The sequence below is a fragment of the Primulina tabacum genome, chromosome 9 (genome assembly GCF_025594145.1).
Source record: "Primulina tabacum isolate GXHZ01 chromosome 9, ASM2559414v2, whole genome shotgun sequence".
Classification (NCBI taxonomy): domain Eukaryota; kingdom Viridiplantae; phylum Streptophyta; class Magnoliopsida; order Lamiales; family Gesneriaceae; genus Primulina; species Primulina tabacum.
Genome location: NC_134558.1, coordinates 26,398,281 through 26,418,301, shown reverse-complemented (window position 1 = coordinate 26,418,301; position 20,021 = coordinate 26,398,281). Strand labels below are relative to the sequence as shown.

Genomic DNA, 20,021 nt, shown 5'->3' with positions numbered 1-20,021 from the left:
TTTGTGGTCGACCAAAATGATTGGTCAACCAAAAACATTGGTCGACCACAATATTTATTGTAAGGTTTATTTTTCTCCGTAACTTTACTAACGTATTTATTTTTTGTCACATGTCTATTTGCCGAGGAAACTAGGCAGAGATACAATTTTTCGATGCAAATTGACAATTCAATCGAGATACAAAGAGATTGCTGAGGAGATTCATCGCTATTTGAACAACGAAGAGAGAACCCATTTTTTCGAGCAGTCGCCTTTTGGTAATTTGGTTAGGTATTATAGAGATTTTAACATTTCCAGTCAAATTCTATGATATTTAATGAGTAATCAGATAGTTGATAGTAGTAGTGATGATTTGTGGATGGTGGTGCGCAAAAGGCCAGTTAGATTTTCATTGTTAGAGTATTGTTTAATAACTGGTCTCGATTGCGCTCTAGAGCACGAAGATTTACCAGATAGAGGTGTATTTGGCACCACACACTTTCCCGGTAAGTTTGATATTGTTTTGAGTGATTTGGAGGGAAAGATTATTGTCCAAGAGCAGAATGAGACGGGTATAGATGTGGAAAAGATAAAGATGGCTAGTCTATACTTCTGTTGTGCCGTGTTCGGTGAGGCGACGAGGAAAAAGAGGATGAAAATCGACCCTAAATACTTGAGGCTTGTAGATAATTTGGATAGGTTCAACCATTATCCCTGGGATAGAGTAGCCTATCGGGATGCGGTCCGATGTTTGAAGAAGGACCTTTAGGGCGATATAATTACCTCACCGAGGCACAGGGTCGGAAAGAAGTTGAAGGCAGCTTCCTTGTGGGTGGTTTTTTTCTCCCTCTACAGGTATATTATTTTTTGTATTTTAAAGTGGATTTGTTATCTTTATTTCTATTAGTAACATTGTTTGAAATTTAGTTACAGATCCTCGCTTACGAATGTTATCTGAGCGTGGCACAAAGGTTTGCAAGGAGAAGAGATGTGGACGGTTTGATGTTGCCCAGGATGTTTCAGTGGGTGACTAGAACGTGGCCGTCAAACCGTGCCCCAACTGGTGTTGATATAACTGCAGCCTTTGGTGATTGTCCTATAGATGTAAGTAATATGAATTGATTTAATATAATAATTGTGGACATTCATTTTAATTAACATGATCTGTTATTAATTATATGCAGAATTGTCTTGGTTTTTTGACTCCTACTCCCGAGGAGCTAGTGTCACCGTATTATACGACCAGGCTTTTTGTTGATTCTGCACCTAATGCGGTCATCACTCAGGTGCTCGAGCTCTGGAGGCAAGGTCAAACAGTCATCTGTAGCGAGCACCCTCTGGAGTCTCCCTCAGTCCAGCACACGCCTTCTGCATATTCAACTCCGGATGTTTCCGGTACCGTTAGATCAGTCCAGCACACTCCTCTTGCACATGAATCTCCGGATGTTTCCGGCACCCGTTCTGGTGATCTCAATAGATCCAGCTCTAGCACCAGTTCTCCTATGCGTACGGGTCCTAGAGTCCACTTTGGACTCAATCTTTCCCGCAACCCATCGCCCTTGGAGCATCGTTTCGAGCGGCGGTTGACTGCCTTGGAGGATTCCATTATGTCTATGCATATTAAGTTGTCATCAGAATCTATTGAGACCAGGGCATGTATCAGGAATATAAATATGGCTTTAGATGACATGAAAGCAAGTTTTAATCTTCGTCTCGATGAGATGAGATCCAAATTGACTAAACAGATTAGAGCTGGTTTTGCTGAGATGAGGTCTAACATGCCAGTGCTTCTGGACAAAGATTATAGCGTAGCCTATAGCAGAGGGCGGAAGAGGAAATCATCGGAGGCAGATTTTGGTGAGTTAATTTTATTACTTATATTTATGTTTATGTAATTGAATGATGTAGTAGAATTGTCATTATTATTTTAATTTGTTTAATGTACGCTGTTAGGTGTTGATGAAAATCTGGCTAGGGAAATTGGCCAAACACAACAATTATTTGAGCCTAACCTTCCAGTCATTACAGAGGAGTCCTCAGAAGGTGAGTTAATGCACTTTTTTGATTTTATATTTATGTATAGTATATTTAACATTAAAATCTTTTTTTTAGATATGCAAGTGACTCCGGATACGCGTAAGTCAGGTGGCGAGGCGACCACGTCGAGAGGTTATTACACGACACCTTGTCTATTCATATTTGCATTAAAGTTGTTATTATTTTAATTTGGTTAATATACGCTATTAGGTGTGGATGAAAATCTGGCTACCGAACAGATATTTGAGCCTAACCTTCCACGCATTATAGAGGAGTCCTCAGAAGGTGAGGTAATGCAAGTTTTTTGATATTTATATTTATATTTATGTATAGTATATTAAACAATATATTTTTTGTTTTTAGATATTCAAGTGACGCGTATGTCAGGAGGCGATGCGACTACGTCGAGAGGTTATTACACTATACCTTGTTTATTGTTCATATTTGCATTAAAGTTGTTACAATCGATCATTTTACGCAGCGATTATAGATGACGGTGTGAGGCCACTTGCGGAGACCGTGACACTGAAGGTAAACAAGTCGCTGGCGCGAGTTAGGGCATCGATGCTCAAACATTCGTCAAGTAGGATTCGAGGTTTTTATGCCGAATATGAGAAGTCGTTGTACGGGTCCATGGCGATCGCAAACTCACGTGTCACAATCTCTGTAAGCATTTACAAAGTGTTTAAATTTTTAGAGAACTTATTTTAAAACATTGAAAACCTTTTGTTATGTTGAATTCAGCAAATCGACGAAGCTCTCCGTGAATTGCTTGAGATGCAGATCCGACATCCTGAAGTGATGTCGCCAGAGGTGTCGTTGATGGACAGACATTTCTACACTGCGATCTCAATTTTGGCCGAAGATAAAGATAACATTTTCAAAATAACTCTGGCAGGGAATGTGAGCAAAGTGAAAGGTAGTGATCCAGAATGGCCGTGTCTGTCGTGGGAAAAGGCACGAAGAATTCTCATCCCTGTCGATAGAGATGGGCGCTGGTTTTTGTTAAAACTCGTTACAGGGGTGAATAAGTACATTATATATGACTTGTTGCGAAGGCACGATCCCAAATTAAAAGATCTGAATGAGGAAATAGAGCTCATACTTATAAACACTGCTCGTCTGCTATCCATTGTTGGGAACAACCCACACCCCGAGAGGCCATGGAATATAAAACTACATGAAGAATTCCGTGCTAAAATTTTACAGTACGTTGTCAACTTTCTATTTAAAATATAATAACTTCATTTGAAATTTTTTAATTTTACAGTAAATATTTACTTCTCATTTTCTTTTCTTTTTCACAGTGAAGATTCCGGAGCATTTTTGTTAGCTGTTGTTGGATACTCTTTGTAGCACCCAAAAATCAAATTACGTATAAGCCATGCATAATTGATATTATTTAAATTAAAAGATGAATATTTTATATATATATATGAAGTGTTTTATTTATTTTAAAAGTAGATATTTAATTTTATCTTTTCAGGATAAATACGCGAGGCCGGACTGGAGTTTGGAGATTAGAGATAAGATTAATAATAAGATTAATAATAAGAAAATATTCCTAAATTTAATTTAAGTCAAAGAATAATTTAATTTAAAGAAAAAGAATGTCCTTGAGATTTAATAAATTAATTAGAGCTAAGTTGGTAAATAAGTTCTTTAGGTTAATATTTAATTAAAGATAAATTAAAATATGTAAACATATGGGGATGAATTAATCTAGGTATAAAATATTCAAGAAATTAATCATAGCATTTGAATATTTAAATTTGAGGTCATGCAATGCCATGTAAGAGTTTATCCTAAATAAATGTGTTAATTCACTAAAATGTTCAATGGGTGTTAAAACATTAAGAAGCTAAAATACAAGGTGTAATCAATAATATATTATGCAAATTAGTAATAATTTTGGTCCAACATTTAAAATATTTCAAAGGTTTGGTAACTCTCAATTCAAACCATCTCTAATTGCACTTCATGGTGTATTCATTCCCCATTTTTAATTCACTAAGTAGTAGTCAATTCAAATACTATAATCCACATCATTTTCCTCAAACCATTATCTAAGCAAATTAACGTGCACATGCAGTAGGAATAAGAAGCAAAAACCAACGACAGCTAGGGAAGGAATCATTTCAAAAACTTTCAACTTCTTCACTTGTAACTCCCATCTTAATGTATATTATGGCACCTTTAACAACCCTTGAACCTTCACCTTCAATATCTACATGTCGAAATGCTTTCCGTAGCTCATGCTGTACAACCATCTGTACTTCTTATCCGGGCTTGTCGAGGTGGGTGGGAATAGTTGAACATAGCATTTGCCGGAAAAGGCGGGAGGAGCAATGAAGTTTCATTCCTGACAATCTCATGCTGATCCGTCGATCTTGGAAAGCCAACTGGAGGCTCAACGCCCTCTGTTGTATTCAGAGCGGTACATAACCTTACCTTCGAAATATATTAGAATCACAGCAGCTTAGAGGCGTGAGTAGCAGCAGAAAACAAGAAAAGAAATCTAACTCCGTTCCGCCGCTCGTATTCGTCGTATTGATTTGTTTTTCTTCAAAACAAATTCCAGGCATGTATATGTTGTTTCTTTGCTCTTCAATCAAGTCCTATAAATATTTTTAAACATTATATGTTCAGGATTCATGAGGTAAAAACGAAGTTTTGACAGCAACTACACAAAATTTTCTGCACAGAATTTTTCCGTTTCCTATTTGTGTCTCACGGTTTTGGCTTGTTTTGTGGTTCAGGAGGTTGGCTCGTTTTCCAAGCACCCAAGGCTGCTGCTAGGCATGATTTAGAGTATGTTAGGGTGTTATTGGTTCATTGGTTTGAGTCCAAACATTTCAAATAAAAGCATGACAGCAACTATTTCCACAAGCTACAGATTTGGTTCACGTTTTTTTGTCATTGGGTGTTTAAGGTGTGTGTTCGAATCTTGGATGTCCTAGGGGCTGTGGCCATGGTTAGAACCCTCCCTTCACATGTCTAGGATGTGACCAAATCGATCTTTACAAGCTTGGTTCAAGGATCCATCAGATTTTTACATCAACAATGCAAGAGTCACTCGGTTTTCATGTTTTCAGTTTCTGTGTGAATGTGGTTTCGGTTTTGGTGTGTTGTTTGGATTATGGTTGGCTTCTAGCCCATATCCATGGTTCATAAAACTCTCCATCATGTCTAGATCGAGCCATGGTCGATCAAATGGCCCTTGGAACGAGACAAGACAGTAAAATATTTCAATACAAGACACTCCACCACAAGGGGTGCTCTCGGCTGGTATGCTGTTGATGTTCTAGGCGGTTGCTTGGGTTGTGGTTGGCTTTTAGCCCTTAGCCATGGTCCAAGCCATGCCTTAGGATGTTGGTAAGAGTCTCTGTTTGGTGGTTCAAGCCAATGGTCATTAAATTTCAGAGTTTACACCACAAACACACAAGCTGCTACTGCTGTAATTTGACAGCAACTTTTAGTTCGGTTTTGGTGCTTGTTTGAGTTCTTGGTTGGGTTTTAGCCTATGGCCTTGGACTAGGCACTACCTTAATGAGTTAGGAAAGTCGTTTTTTTGGCCGTTTGTGATTTGGTCGAGTTTAGAGGTCGTACGAAAATTTACGGTGAAAGGTGCCAAAATGACTCTCGAAAGAGTGTTTTATGTTTTTGTGTTCCATTCACCTATTTTCGTGTTTTACAGTCCTTGTGCATATTTTTCAGTATGTTTGGGGTATTTTTAATCATGGTTAAACTTCGGTTTAATGTTGGTTCGGGTTGGTACGATACCATGATTAAAAATCAAGTGGTTGGTCCTAATAGTCTCATTTTTGGTTCTATTGTCAAGTTCAAGTCAATATAATATTATTTGCATGTGTCACATATTAGAGTTAAGTCGCAGCAAGCCTGGGAGCGATCCAACTCATCCAGTAAAAATAAGGTTATAATTACGTGCATAAAAATATAAAATGTTTATTTTTGAGATATATGGGATATGTCTTGTGACCACCTTATGTTATGGGTTTGGAAGTCGGTAGGCGCAACCGAGGACCTCTCCACCCGGTGACTTACGACCGGTTTACGATTATGTATGGGTACGGATATCCAGTCCAAGGGCTGTGGTGATCTCTACCGCCCAGTATACTGTGGTTTAGTCTGATCAGGCGCTCACGTTATGTTATGGGCCACTTGCTTAGAAACATTATCTCTACCAGAAAATTATGATATGACATGACAGAGCTCTATTGAGCAAAGCTTTTACGTATGATTTTCAAATATGCACGTAGTTATAATTATTCATGATACGATTTTCACCATGCGCTTTACTATACCATATTTTTACGTTGCATGCGATTTTATGATATATTTATTTGTTATTCACGATATATACATGTTGAGTCTTTAGACTCACTAGACTTGATTGTTGTAGGTATTGATGAGGCCGAGACTGCGGGCGGAGACCAGTGAGCGATCTTGGGACAGCAGTAGTAAACCCAAGGACCTCATGATTTAGTTTATGCATCTTTTATTATTCAAACTCAGTTTTAATACGTTGAATTATTTATAACTTGTTGTTTACGTTGGATTATTTTAAATTGTTGCTAGAAAATTTTATTTACTTCCGCTGTTATTTTAAAGTTAAAATTATTTACATGTTTATTTTATAAATGAGACAAGATAATTATTTATTTAGAAAAATTTTTATAATTCCGAAAAAATATGAATACGAAATACGGGCCTTTACACTCCTTGTCTAGGAAGAGTGCGCAAGTAGTACTAACTTTAGATGATAGATTAGTATCTGAGTTTAGATATTTTTTAGCTTGTAATATGTTCCTAAATGATTGGTGATTCAATGTATCGGACAATTTTTAGTAATTATTGGAACATTGTTTCTTGTTTAGTTCACTGGTAGTTATTTGGTCGACCACTCTCCTTTTTGGTCGACCATTCTCCTTTTTTGGTCGACCAGTAACTTTTTGGTCAACCACTCTAGCATTTTGGTCGATCACACTAGCTTTTTTGGTCGACCACTCTAGCTTTTTGGTCGACCATTAGCTTTTTTGGTCGACCACCATTGTCCTTTTGGTCGACCAATGTGCTTTAGGTTTTAGGGTTTAGGGTTTTAAGGGTTTAGGGTTTAGGGTTTACGCTTGAGGGTTTAGACCTGTTAATTCACGATTTAAATTATGTGTTTTAAATTACATATGAATCATAGAATCGCAAATTCACGATTATGTTATATGTAATAATTGACACGTGTCACGATCTCACAAACATGTTACATTTAAAAAACCAAATGAATCGTAATTTCAGGATTATGTTATATGTTTTAAATTACATGTTAATAACAGAATCACAATCTCAGTATTTTGTTATATTTTAAAAAATATGATTATGTTATATGTTTGAAGTTACCTATGAACCGTGGAATCACAATCGAACTATTTTGTTATATTTTAAAAAAATATGAATCGCAATTTCACGATTATGTTATATGTAATAATTGACATGTGTCACGATCTCACGAACATGTTACGTTTAAAAAACCAAATGATTCGTAATTTCAGGATTATGTTATATATTTTAAATTACATATGAATCACAGAATCACAATCTCAGTATTTTGTTACATTTTAAAAAATATGATTATGTTATATGTTTGAAGTTACCTATGAACCGTGGAATCACAATCGAACTATTTTGTTATATTTTAAAAAATATGAATCGCAATTTCACGATTATGTTATATGTAATAATTGACATGTATCACGAGCTCACAAACATGTTACATTTAAAAAACCAAATGAATAGTAATTTCAGGATTATGTTATATGTTTTAAATTACATGTTAATAACAAAATCACAACAAAAAATATGAATATGAATCGTAATTGCATTACGTTATATGTTTTAAATTACATATGAATCACGGAATCATAATCTCACAACTTTCCTAATTTCGACAATTATTAATATATATACAAAAAAAAATTAATGATCGACCATCAAGCTCATGGCCGACCATTAGCCTTTTGGTCGACCACTCTAGCTTGATGGTCGACCAAAAAACCTAATGGTCGACCATTAGCTTGATGGTCGACCATTAGCTTGATGGTCGACCATTAGGACAATTTTGGACCACCCTCGAGCTATCTTTTGCTGAATTCACCGATTGAAGGAATTCTGTTTTGTTTTCTTCTGCCAACTCTCTTCTCTAACAAAGGAGGCAACACCAATGGAAAATTAATGTTGCGTGGCCATTCATTTTCTTCCGGAACAGGATACACAGTCTCTAAGTAAGCCATGCACCATGACATTGTAGAATAGTACTCTGAACACATATCATATAAATCAATCTTGGCTAACCCACTGACTGCGATGGTATGAGCACATGGGATTCTATCAATATCAAAAACTCGACATGTGCATCTTTTTTATTCCAATTCCACTATGGCCGAATGTCCACGACTCCTAACATCAAACTCTAAACGTCCTAATTCAAAAACTTGTATTCCCTGGGCATCTGTGAACCCTGCTACGAAGAATTCCCTCGATCGTAGGGGTCATATTACTGTTACTTGCAATTAATGCGTGACGATATCGGACAAACCAAGATGAGGCCAGTTTCTGCAAAGAATCTAAGAGTGCAATGATTGCCAGCTTCCTTTCTTCAAGTAGTCTAGCATTGATCGACTCAACCCCGTTTGCCGTCATAATATTGTAACGGGTCTTTGGACAATATGCTTGAGTCCATCTATCAAGTGAGTCTCTCTCGTCCAAATATTGCGCTGCCTCAGGATATCTATTCCTAAATTCATTGTATGCAATATCAAACTCGATACCCTTATAAATTTTTGCAATGCGCAAAAACATTTCGGTTGCACCCTTTTTTTGCATCTAGTTTTCATGTTTTGGGATAAATACCACGTACAATGACCATGATGTGCATTCCTATATACAGTAGAAACCGCATTAATGATTCCTTGATGCATGTCTAAAATTATCACCAATGCATCCTCGTCCGGTACTACTTCTAACAACTTCGTTAAAAACCAACTCCACAAAGAAGTACACTCGACATCTACGATTCCCCACGCCAAAGAATATTGGTGATAATTTCCATCTTGTGCCGATGCCACCAGTAAAACACCATTATACTTGCCCTTCAACCACATACCATCAATTGATACAACTTTTCGCATACTTCGATATCATCTAACGCATGCACCAAAAGCAAGAAACATATACTTGAATCGATTTTCCTCGTCGACAAATATGTCTGTTATGCTTCCTCGATTCATCTGCTCAACCATGTGCAAATAACAAGTCAATTTAGTAAAACTCTGCGTAGGATCACCTTTCAACATATTGTCTGCTATTTCTTTCCCTTTCCAAGCCTTGTAGTATGATATATCAACATTCATACTATTGCGCATCATCGACATCACCGTTTTCGGTACAATTGGCACTGGATGACCTTGAAATTATCCACCAACATATCACGAACAACAACAGAAATCGCTCCACGGATTCTCTTTCGTCTCCCAGTCAAACCACATGTGTGTGTGTTGCAATATGTCCGAACAGAGAATGCATGTGAATCATTCTTAATCTTTGAGGTCCAGATTCTCCACTTACAATCACACACTACACATTTTACGGCGTACACTTTTTGGCTACTTTTAACCGTCTCAAATTCAAAGCAAGCTTTCAAACTTATTCTAATTAGCTCTTTTTTCACCGCTTCTCGGTTTTAAAACTCTTGACCAACAAACAAGTTTGAACCATCCGTGAATGAAAATGTGTCATTATCAATATCCACATCTGCAACCAAATTTGCGTCATTAATTGCAACCACATTTGCCTCGACCTCATTTGCGTCATTACGTGCTTCATCACATAACTCGACTGTGTTACTATAATCCACATGCATGGCATCCACATTATGTGCTTCGTCAAAAAAGTCACTGCTGCTATTACGATCCACAGAAACAATATTCAAGTGAAAATACTCATCAAAATGCCTCTGTTCGTTAATATTGCAATTGTTTTCATCAATACCATATCCGTGCACATTAACAAAAGAATCAAAAGAAGCAACACGTTCAATTTCAACTTGAAGCACTGGCCTACTTCTCGGACAACCAAGATACAAATATGCTTTCAAATCATGGTCATTCTCTATATAAATTGGTTGAATGTTGCACGGCAAATCTAGAAGATAACTCAACCTCAAGTTGGCAGTGTCTTCTACTTTCCCAGCTCTATATAGTTCACTTTTTAAATTTTCAAAATAACAAATATCATCATCCACCGCAATAGCGACAAACTTTGCATTGGGCCCTAGATTCCATTTATATACCAGCCCCTCCGTCACTTCCCATTTCCCGTCGAAATGAACAACAATAACTGTTGATATATCTACAAAATGCACCAAAAAATATGATAATTAGAATGGACAAAATTTTTTAATAACAAAAAAAAAAAGGCAGCACATGGTCGACCAAAAATTTAATGGTCGACCAAGAAAATTTCTTGGTCGACCGCTATTATGTCAATCGATCAAGATGAATACATCACGGTCGACCAACTTAATAAGAGTGTGGTCAACCAAGAAATTCACTAAACATGGTCGACCAATAAGATTTTGGTCGACCACGAAAAATTCTTCTTGATCGACCATCTTAATTTTGGTAGAACAAAATTCTTGATTTTTATTTTGGTCGATGAAGAAAACAATAAACGACAAGTATTATTGATCTTAATTTTGGTCGATGGGTTCAAAGAAAATGGAGAAAACTTACTGTGATTTCTCTTCAAATACAGACTACAGACGAATTGGTCTTCAAATACAGAAGAATGAGGCAAGATCTGGATCTGAGGAATGAAATTAAATTACAGGAGAATGAGGAAAGATCTGGATCTGAGGAATGAGCACAACAACACCTGAGCACAACGACAGGGAAATGTGGTCAATTTCGATTTAATGTAACGCGGAAGCAGCAGATGCGGTAGATGAGTTATTTAAATTTGGGAAGCCGATAATGGGGGAAAATGTGCGTGAAACGAGAAGAAAGAGAAGATAACAATTAATTTAGGAAGTTATAATGTTAATTAAGGTTAAATGTACTAATCAAGAGTCAACTCCTTCTTTTTTTTTTAAAAAAAAAGTCAGACTCCTTGTTTTTTAAATTCTTCATGTATTAATCCTATTTTTTTAATTGTCCCTATGAAGTAGGATATTGAATTACCGATTGTGCTGTATTTTTTGTGTGTGAGGTGTTACTCAGCATTCCAAACAAATAACTGAAAGTTAAGAAAATATCAATTTATTAGACCACGACCGCAATGTATGAGTCAACTCTGCTGATATTCACAATCAAAAGTATTATTCTTAGCATAAAAAATAATATTTTTTCATAGATGACCTAAATAAGAGATATGTTTCACAAAATACGATCCGTGAGACCGTCTCACATAAGTTTCTGTCAAAAGAAAATATGTACTTATAATTATAAATAATCAAATCATTAAAATTGATATGTTTTGATTTTTATACCAATAAATTGGCTTTTTAACTCTTAATATCAGTATATTTATATGACATCAGACTGTTGATGTAAAAAAGAGAAAGTATATGTCTCATCCAACTCAATCTTGTAACATTTGGTTAGCATAGATAGTGTCAGAATTAGTCTAGATGGTTTGAAATGTGATTTATACCAAATTGAGTTTTTTTCTAATTTTTTTGTCGATTGATTATTTTGATCGCTGGTTCATGAGATATCATCAAATATTTCAGTCATCAGATTTTCGGTTGGTTCAATGGGGGTGTGCAATTTTATAAGGATTAAAATTTAGGATATCTATTTAATTTTCGTGAGACAAAAATATGATTTTTTATATTTCACGTGGTTTTTTGTTGCAATAAACCTTCACAGTAATATTTTTTTTTCGTTTTAATATGAGATAATTTCAAAGTTTATCTGCTATTTTACACGTACACACCGAGGGGTTAGAGATATGTATAATCCCACGATGCAGGAAGAGCCGCGCAAGATCTTGTGTCTGATCCAACATACGAAACTATTCTTGTTCCTTGACCTCAACTTGCCCTTTAATTTCTCAAAAAATGGAGATAAAGACAAAATGTGAGCTCCGATTTGCACGTTAATGGTGGTTCCGGTGGAGAAGGTGGGACATGGAATCTGAAGAGGATAAAGACCTCTTCCCCATCGTTAGGGGCAAGCGCACCAAACGGTATATGATTCATTCCCCTATAGCCTTCACCACCGAACCACCGGGCAGAGATCACAACGCCGCCACAGTCTCCGACAGACGCCACCACCCCATCTCCCCCGCCTCCATCTCCTCAGAAGAGAGCACCACCACAGGTGTGGAAGACACCGCCCGCTGCCTGATTTTCTTAGCCCACGGCCATTTCTCCGGGAACCCAGGACAGAACAACGATTCCTCCACCGCCAGTACCGCACAGGGCGGCGCCGGAGGTGACCATCAGGTGAAAGGAGCGTGCTTGTATACATGCAAGACGTGTAACCGTGCTTTCCGCTCCTTTCAGGCCCTCGGAGGCCACCGGGCCAGCCATAAGAAACCGAAAAATGAGAGAAAAGTATCCTTGTCCCTTCGCGAAGATGATTTCCGATCACCGTCATTATCGTCTTTAAGAAAAGAATGTCCCCCGATTATCTATCTCTTCAACTGAACAATTTTCCCACAACCGCCGATTTCGCCACACCGAAACCGGCTCCGTCTCCAAGAATCCACACGTGCTTGCATTGCAAGGCAGAATTCACCTCAGGCCAGGCCCTCGGAGGGCACATGAGGCGGCACCGTTCCGGTCTGGTTAGTCCATCTTCGAACCGGAACGCAGCATGCATTTATATTGAAGAACATAATCAAGTGATTGAGGGCGAGAATGAAGAAATATCGAACAAGACTAGTAACGGGCTGGCTCTGGATCTTAACCTTCCGGCGCCCGAAATGGTTTTAACTTTGAAGGATTAATTATTTTTTATAATGTTTTTATCTTCAAACTAAAAAACAATTTGTTGATAATCTGACTTATGATCATATTAAAAACTCCAACAATCAAGAACTTATAATTTCTTCCAATCCATAATATTGTTTACAAGCTGTGAGGAGCCCGAAAGTTTATTAAACTTGTGTCATTACTTGAAATGACATTGGATTACTTGATATCAAAATGCAGTTTTTGATTTCTTCAACAATAAAAAATGCAGTTTTTGATTATCATGAATCATCAATATGTTGGGGACTCGAGATGTCTTTATAATTGCTAGGAATCACAATTTTTGTTGGGAAAAATTGTTTTTTTATCATGTATGTTTGTCTCTTTGTGATTTTGAATTTTTATATTGCGAATTTCAATTTTAATATGTCATCTTTATTTTTTTACAATTTTACTTTTTTTCTGACTTGACGATGTCGTGACATCAATGCAGTGACGATGTGACATTGACATATATAGTGTCACATCATCACTCTTGATGAAAAATGAAGAATTGCTAAAGATCAGAAAATACATTATTAAAACTAAACTCTGAAACCATAGAAACTCAAATCATAATATGACAAAATTACAAGCATTTTTCTAATTTTTGTATGCAACATATCCATCTCCGGCCCATGGTTTGTTCCGGCTATCAGAAACCTGAAAACAATAATAAAGAAGTAATAGGCCTAAAAAGGATAAGAGTCTCGGGTTCAAAACATTCATCAACCCACTATTAGGACGTTCTTGATTACTACTTAAGTGTACTTATTTATCAATATTTATAATTTAATTACTTACAAACTCTACTTGTTGAATTATAATTATTCTCCTAATTCGAATACTTAATCCAAATGCAATATACTTAACAATTAGTGCATGTACCTTATTTTATAAATTATGTGAACGCGCTTGTTATATGAATTATTGCCAAAATGACACACTTGCTTCCACATACAACAACCAATGTACAATTTTCAACATTATATAACGATCCTACTCATTAGTACACCAAGAAAAATTTAAAGTTTCATAATGATAACACAACTCTCACGCAATGGAGTGGGTGAACAGAGTTGATGATCCTATTTGTTAGTAAGAAGATATTTGGCTACCGTCCGCTAAGATTTTTTCTTCACGTGCTTTTTGCTGTAACGGGTTTGGCTTCGCCTCGATTGTTTTGATGTTCTTGGTCCCTGTATCATGAAAATTTAGCTGCAATCTGATGAGTTTTCTTAGAGCATGAGTTGTGAAGTTAAAATCTTGCAAAAGCTGATTCTTGGTAAGAAATTATCTGTTTCTGCTTGCATTCAATTTTTGAAGTTGAGTTTTAGCTTTAGTTTTAGATTCTTGGTTCTTAATTGACTCTGGAATATTGTTGAAATTAGCTTGTTCTGAGGAATAATTTAGAATCTGCAGATTTTGGTTAACTTCAGTGATTATTGAAAGTAATCCTCTGGAAAAACAAAATGAATGTGTTTTTTTTGTGTGCATGTACGGTATTTATTCTGTGGTAAAATGGATGAATGTATGTGTATGTATAATGTGTTCTTCTTTAGGAAATAAGATTTATTATCCAAGATGTAAGTGAGGAAATACCTTGTTTTCCATAAACAGTTGAGGAAATACCTTGTTTTCCATAAACAGTGTATGGATGCATAAAGCAAATATCCAAGAAAATGCAGAGTATCACTTGTAATAGAGTCCTCTGATATCTTCTTTTCTTGTTAAAGAGATCTTGTTTTATTCCCTTGTGTGTTTTCAGCAATGTCTTGGAAAATTATAGCGGTTTCATTAATCGGGCTTCTAGCATGGTGGTACAAGGCCGCCTTCTGCCCTCCCCCGCCGCTCATTTGTGGCTCTCTTCGTGGCCTACCCATTACCGCCCCCTGAATTAGGCTTAGAGATGGGAGACACTTGGCTTATAAAGAGCATGGAGTACCCAAAGATATAGCTAAATACAAAATCATCTTGGTTCATGGCTTTCGTTTGAGTAGACATGATGATGCTCTTACCAAATCGGTATTACCACGACCGGCTGTTCAATTCTGATATTTTATTTGAAAATGGGTCTCCGTCGGGGGGACTTATCTGTGGCGGAGTTTATCCGCAAGTTTGATCGGGGCGGTCACTTCGTGCTTCTTATTGCCAGGGATGCCGGATAGAAGCTGCGACACTTCATGGATGGACTGAGACCTACCCTTCGCCGGGATGTGATGCTGATGAGGCCGGCAAGTTACGATGAGACCAATTCCTGTGCCTTTCAGGCGGAGCAGGCGCTCCGAGACATAGATTTTGAGCTGCAGCGGAAGCGACATCAGCCTCAGTCCGGTTCCCAGCCACAGAAGAAACAGTTTACTGGGCCGCTGAATAGCAGGGGCAGTAGAGGTCCCAAGGACAGGGTAGGAGGCCGCAGCAGCAGCAGAGACCTCCTCAGGCGCCAGGGGCGCCTAAGCCAGATGATAGGAAGCCGTGCCCTCAGTGCAGCAGATTCCATTTCGGCGAGTGCAGGTGGGAAACCTTCAAGTGCTTTGTATGCGGTCAGGAGGGCCATAAAGCAGCGGATTATCCTAGGAACAAGGGCCCTACTACTGGCCGGGCTTATGTGATGCATGCCGAGGAGGCGGAGGCAGCGCCAGACTCGACACTGATTACCGGTAACCATGTTGTTTAAGATTTTAATTTTTCGCATGATTGCTTGGGTTTAATGATTTCCTGATGATTTACTTATTGGGATTGATAACATAGAAGTAATTAGGATGCATGCTCTACATATTTGGAAATTAAGAATTTAATTGTTTGATCCGAGAGTTTTGGAGACCTAATTGTAATAAAGGGTAAATTAAGGACCATAATGCAATTTTCGAACTCTAAGGAGTTAATTTGCAACTTTTGAAATTTTCTGAGGATGAATTTCGAATTTTGGGGAATGATATTTGGGTTAATTCAGTGATTTTTTGAATATTTTAGGTTAATTGACGATAAGAAGTCCCTTAAGTTCAACTCTATTAGATTTGATGGTAAGTTTTGTCGCATGTAGGATACATATTGCAGGTGTAGCCACGCATGCATTGCTAGATTCAGGGCTACACATTCATTTATATCTGAATCCTTGGTCAAGCGACTAGGAATCATGCCAGTAGCGATGGATTCAGGGTTCAGGGTATCGATCCCATATGGGGATCAGATGTTCACCTCCCAGATAGTGAAGAGATTGGAGCCCCGATTACAGAAATATGCGGTGCACGGATTTGATAGTGCTATCACTACCAGAGTTTGACATCATATTAGGTATGGACTGGCTATCTTCTCACGGTGCAGTCATAGATTTTCAACAGAGGTCAGTTTTTGTCAGACCAATCAGTGGGAAGCCGTTTGTTTTCGAGACAGCTAGACATCAGCAGATGCTGCATGTCATTTCTTGCATGTGTGCGAGGAAGCTTATCAAGAGAGGCTGCCAGGCATTCTTAGCCAGCATTGTATCAGTGACAGAGCCAGTCAGCCAAAGGCTGGAGGATGTGGATGTGGTCAGGGAGTTCTTTAGTGTGTTCCCTGACTATGTTTCAGGCATCCCACCAGACAGAGAGGTGTATTTCTCTATTAAGATTATGCCCGGGACAGTGCCGATATCTAAGGCACCCTACCGATTAGCGCCTGCAGAGATGAAAAACTCAAGGATCAGATTCAGGATCTTCTGGATAAGGGTTTCATTCGCCCTAGTTTTTCTCCTTGGGGCGCTCCAGGATATTTCTTAAGAAGAAGGATGGCATCATGCGTTTGTGCATTGACTACCGAGAGCTGAACAGAGTTACAGTTAAGAATAAGTATCAGTTGCCTAGAATCGAGGACTTGTTTGATCAGCTTCAGGGAGCCTCAGTGTTCTCCAAGATAAACCTTCGATCCGGATACCATCAGCTGATAGTGAGAGAGTCAGATGTGTATAAGACAGCCTTCCGGACGTGTTATGGGCACTATGAGTTCTTGGTGATGCCCTTCGGTCTGATGGACGCACCAGCGATCTTCATGAATCTCATGAATCGCGTATTCCAGCCATTTTTGGATCCGTTCATCATAGTCTTCATTGACGATATCCCGATCTATTCGAAGAGCATGGATGAGCACAGTCATCATCTGAGGACAGTATTGCAGACTCTATAGGATAGACGAATTTATGCCAAGTTCAGCAAGTGTGACTTCTGGCTTGATAGAGTGGCATTCTTGGGCCACATTATATCTCAGGATGGCATAGAGGCCGATCCCAGCAATGTAGAGACAATCAGAGATTGGCCAATTCCTAAAAGTGTGACAGAGATCCGTAGTTTATTGGGATTGGCAGGCTATTACAGAAAGTTCATCCAGAACTTCTCTTCTATTGCGGTGCCTATGACCGCATTGACAAAGAAGAATGACAAGTTTATCTGTGGACCCGAGTGTCAGGTGAGTTTTGACAGACTGAAGCTAGTATTGGCCACTGCACCAGTACTAGCTATGCCATCAGGGCAGGGAGATTTTGTGGTCTATACAGATGCATCTAAGCTTGGATTGAGAGCAGTTCTGATGCAGCAGGACAGAGTGATAGTCTACGCGTACAGACAGCTGAAGGTTCATGAGCAGAACTATCTGACTCATGACCTCGAGCTAACAGCAGTGGTTTTCGCCCTAATGATCTGGAGACATTATCTGTATGGGGAGAAGTGCAGAATATTTACAGATCATAAGAGCCTGAAGTACTTCTTCACACAGAAGGAACTGAACATGCGACAAAGAAGATGTCTTACGCTGATAAAGGATTATTATTGCGACATTAGCTACCATCTGTGTAAGGCTAATGTGGTCGCAGACGCTCTGAGCAGGAAGCACGCTGTGATTGCCTATTTGTCGGTGCAGAGTCCGTTGCAGGCTGAGATTCAGATATTTGAGCTTGCAGTATATGCCAGGAGTGAGGCCCCGAATCTTGCTACTCTGACAGTACATCCGACTCTGAGAGACAAAATCCGAGCAGGGCAGACTTCTGACGAGCAATTACAGAAATGGAGACAGAGGGACGAGACTAAGGGTCAGAGAATATATACAGTTGTAGACGGCATAGTCAGATATAGGGACCGCCTATGGGTTCCTAACAGTGATTCCCTTCGAGCAGATATCTTGAGCGAGGCCCACAGCACCCCGTACTCCATCCATCCAGGGAGTACGAAGATGTATAAGGATCTACAGACTCTGTATTGGTGACCGGGTATGAAGAGGGATATTCTGCGTTTCATCTCCGAGTGTTTGACTTATCAGCAGGTTAAGGCAGAGCATCAGAGATCTGCAGGAAAGCTGAGGCCACTCCTTATTCCTGAGTGGAAATGAGAGAACATTACTATGGATTTTGTGACGGGGCTTCCGAGGACTACTGGTGACTTAACGCCATCTGGGTGATTGTTGATCGGCTCACTAAATCGGCTCATTTTTTACCGATCAAGAAGACATTCACCATGACTCAGTACGCAGAGCTATACACAAGAGAGATAGTTAGACTGCATGGGATTCCAGTGTCCATCGTGTCAGACAGGGATCCGAGGTTCACGTCTGCATTCTGGAAGAGTCTTCACCAAGCACTGGGTACGAAGTTATTGTTCAGTACTGCCTTCCATCCTCAGACATACGGACAGTCAGAGAGGGTGATTCAGATTCTGGAGGGCCTACTCCGAGCTTGCATGATTGACTTTCAAGGCAGCTGGGAGCTGAAGTTACCTCTTGTGGAGTTCACATACAACAACAGTTATCAGGCATCGATAGGTATGGCTCCATAAGAGGCTCTGTACGGGAGGAAGTGTAGGTCGCCAGTTTATTGGGATGAGGTAGGAGAGCGAGCAGAGTTGGGGCCGGATATTTTCAAACAAAAAGCACATCTAGTGGCCAGGATTAGGGACATGATGAAAATCGCACAAAGCTGCCAGAAGAGCTATGCTGATCAGAGGCGGCGAGATCTTGAGTTCACAGTAGGGGATCATGTGTTCTTGAAGGTAGCACCAATGAAGGGTGTGATGAGGTTAGGGAAGAAGGGCAAGCTCAGCCCTAGATTCATCGGATCATTCGAGATCCTAGAAAGAGTAGGGACACTTGCATACAGAGTTGCCTTACCGCCGAATTTGGCGGGAGTTCATAACGTGTTCCACGTCTCTATGCTGCGGAAGTACATGTCGAATTCTTCACATGTGCTTAACTATGAGCCACTTCAGCTGACACCACATCTATCATTCGAGGAGAAACCAACTCAGATTTTGGACAGACAGGAGAAGAGACTTCGGAACAAGGTGATCCAGATGGTCAAGGTCAAATGGTTGAATCATTCCGAGGAGGAGGCTACTTGGGAGACCGAGACTGAGATGCGGTGTTGCTACCCGGAGTTACTCGGTACGTTCTAAATTTCGAGGACGAAATTTTATTTAAGGGGGGGAGAGTTGTAAGGTTCAGGAATTTAATTCACATAACCTGAATGTATGCAATCTAGGACTTTTATTTTTAATTACGTGCTTAATTATTCTTATGCATTTTATTTATAATTCATGCATGATAGGATGTAATTCATGAAATTTTAAAAGTTCATGCATTAGGGTTTATAGATGTATTTCACGCTCGAGCGAAGAACGGAGACCGGAGAATTTTCAGAAAAATTTATTTTATTACATGATTAATTTTTATTAATTAATAAAAGGTGTTTTAAAAGGTATTTCTCAAGAAATGGAATTTTATTGGGTATTTTTACCCGCAAAATTTTAGTTTTAATGGTACGCGAATTTTATCAAATCGGGGGACTTTTTGAGGGTTCGACTAATATTTTCAAAACTTTCCAACACGAAATATTTTTCGGGAGTGTGTTTAGATTTAATGGGTCTATTTTTAAGCTTATTGGGCTTAAACTCTTTTAATTTAAAATAAAAGTTAATTAACCTAATTGTTAATGATACATTATTACCTAATTAACCCTACA

The 20,021-nt window shown here is 38.6% G+C and overlaps 2 protein-coding genes and 1 pseudogene across 2 annotated transcripts; 2 read left to right on the top strand and 1 right to left on the bottom strand.

Annotated features, from left to right (window-relative positions):
• The first annotated feature begins 75 nt into the window (after window positions 1-75).
• Window positions 76-3,372, top strand: LOC142504332 (uncharacterized). The gene is made up of 11 exons (XM_075617211.1): window positions 76-257; window positions 340-834; window positions 913-1,083; window positions 1,164-1,836; window positions 1,933-2,022; window positions 2,092-2,148; window positions 2,227-2,301; window positions 2,380-2,427; window positions 2,507-2,682; window positions 2,761-3,224; window positions 3,324-3,372. Exons 2-11 carry the CDS (start codon window positions 727-729, stop codon window positions 3,370-3,372), a joined length of 1,911 nt encoding a protein of 636 aa, XP_075473326.1. The 5' UTR covers window positions 76-257; window positions 340-726.
• Window positions 3,373-8,511: 5,139 nt separating this feature from the next.
• LOC142504331 (uncharacterized) lies at window positions 8,512-9,458 on the bottom strand. The gene is made up of 3 exons (XM_075617210.1): window positions 9,234-9,458; window positions 8,973-9,176; window positions 8,512-8,856 (listed from the first exon to the last, which is right to left on the bottom strand). Exons 1-3 carry the CDS (start codon window positions 9,456-9,458, stop codon window positions 8,512-8,514), a joined length of 774 nt encoding a protein of 257 aa, XP_075473325.1.
• Window positions 9,459-12,142: 2,684 nt separating this feature from the next.
• On the top strand, window positions 12,143-13,276 carry LOC142556489 (zinc finger protein ZAT5-like; annotated as a pseudogene).
• Window positions 13,277-20,021: the final 6,745 nt, after the last annotated feature.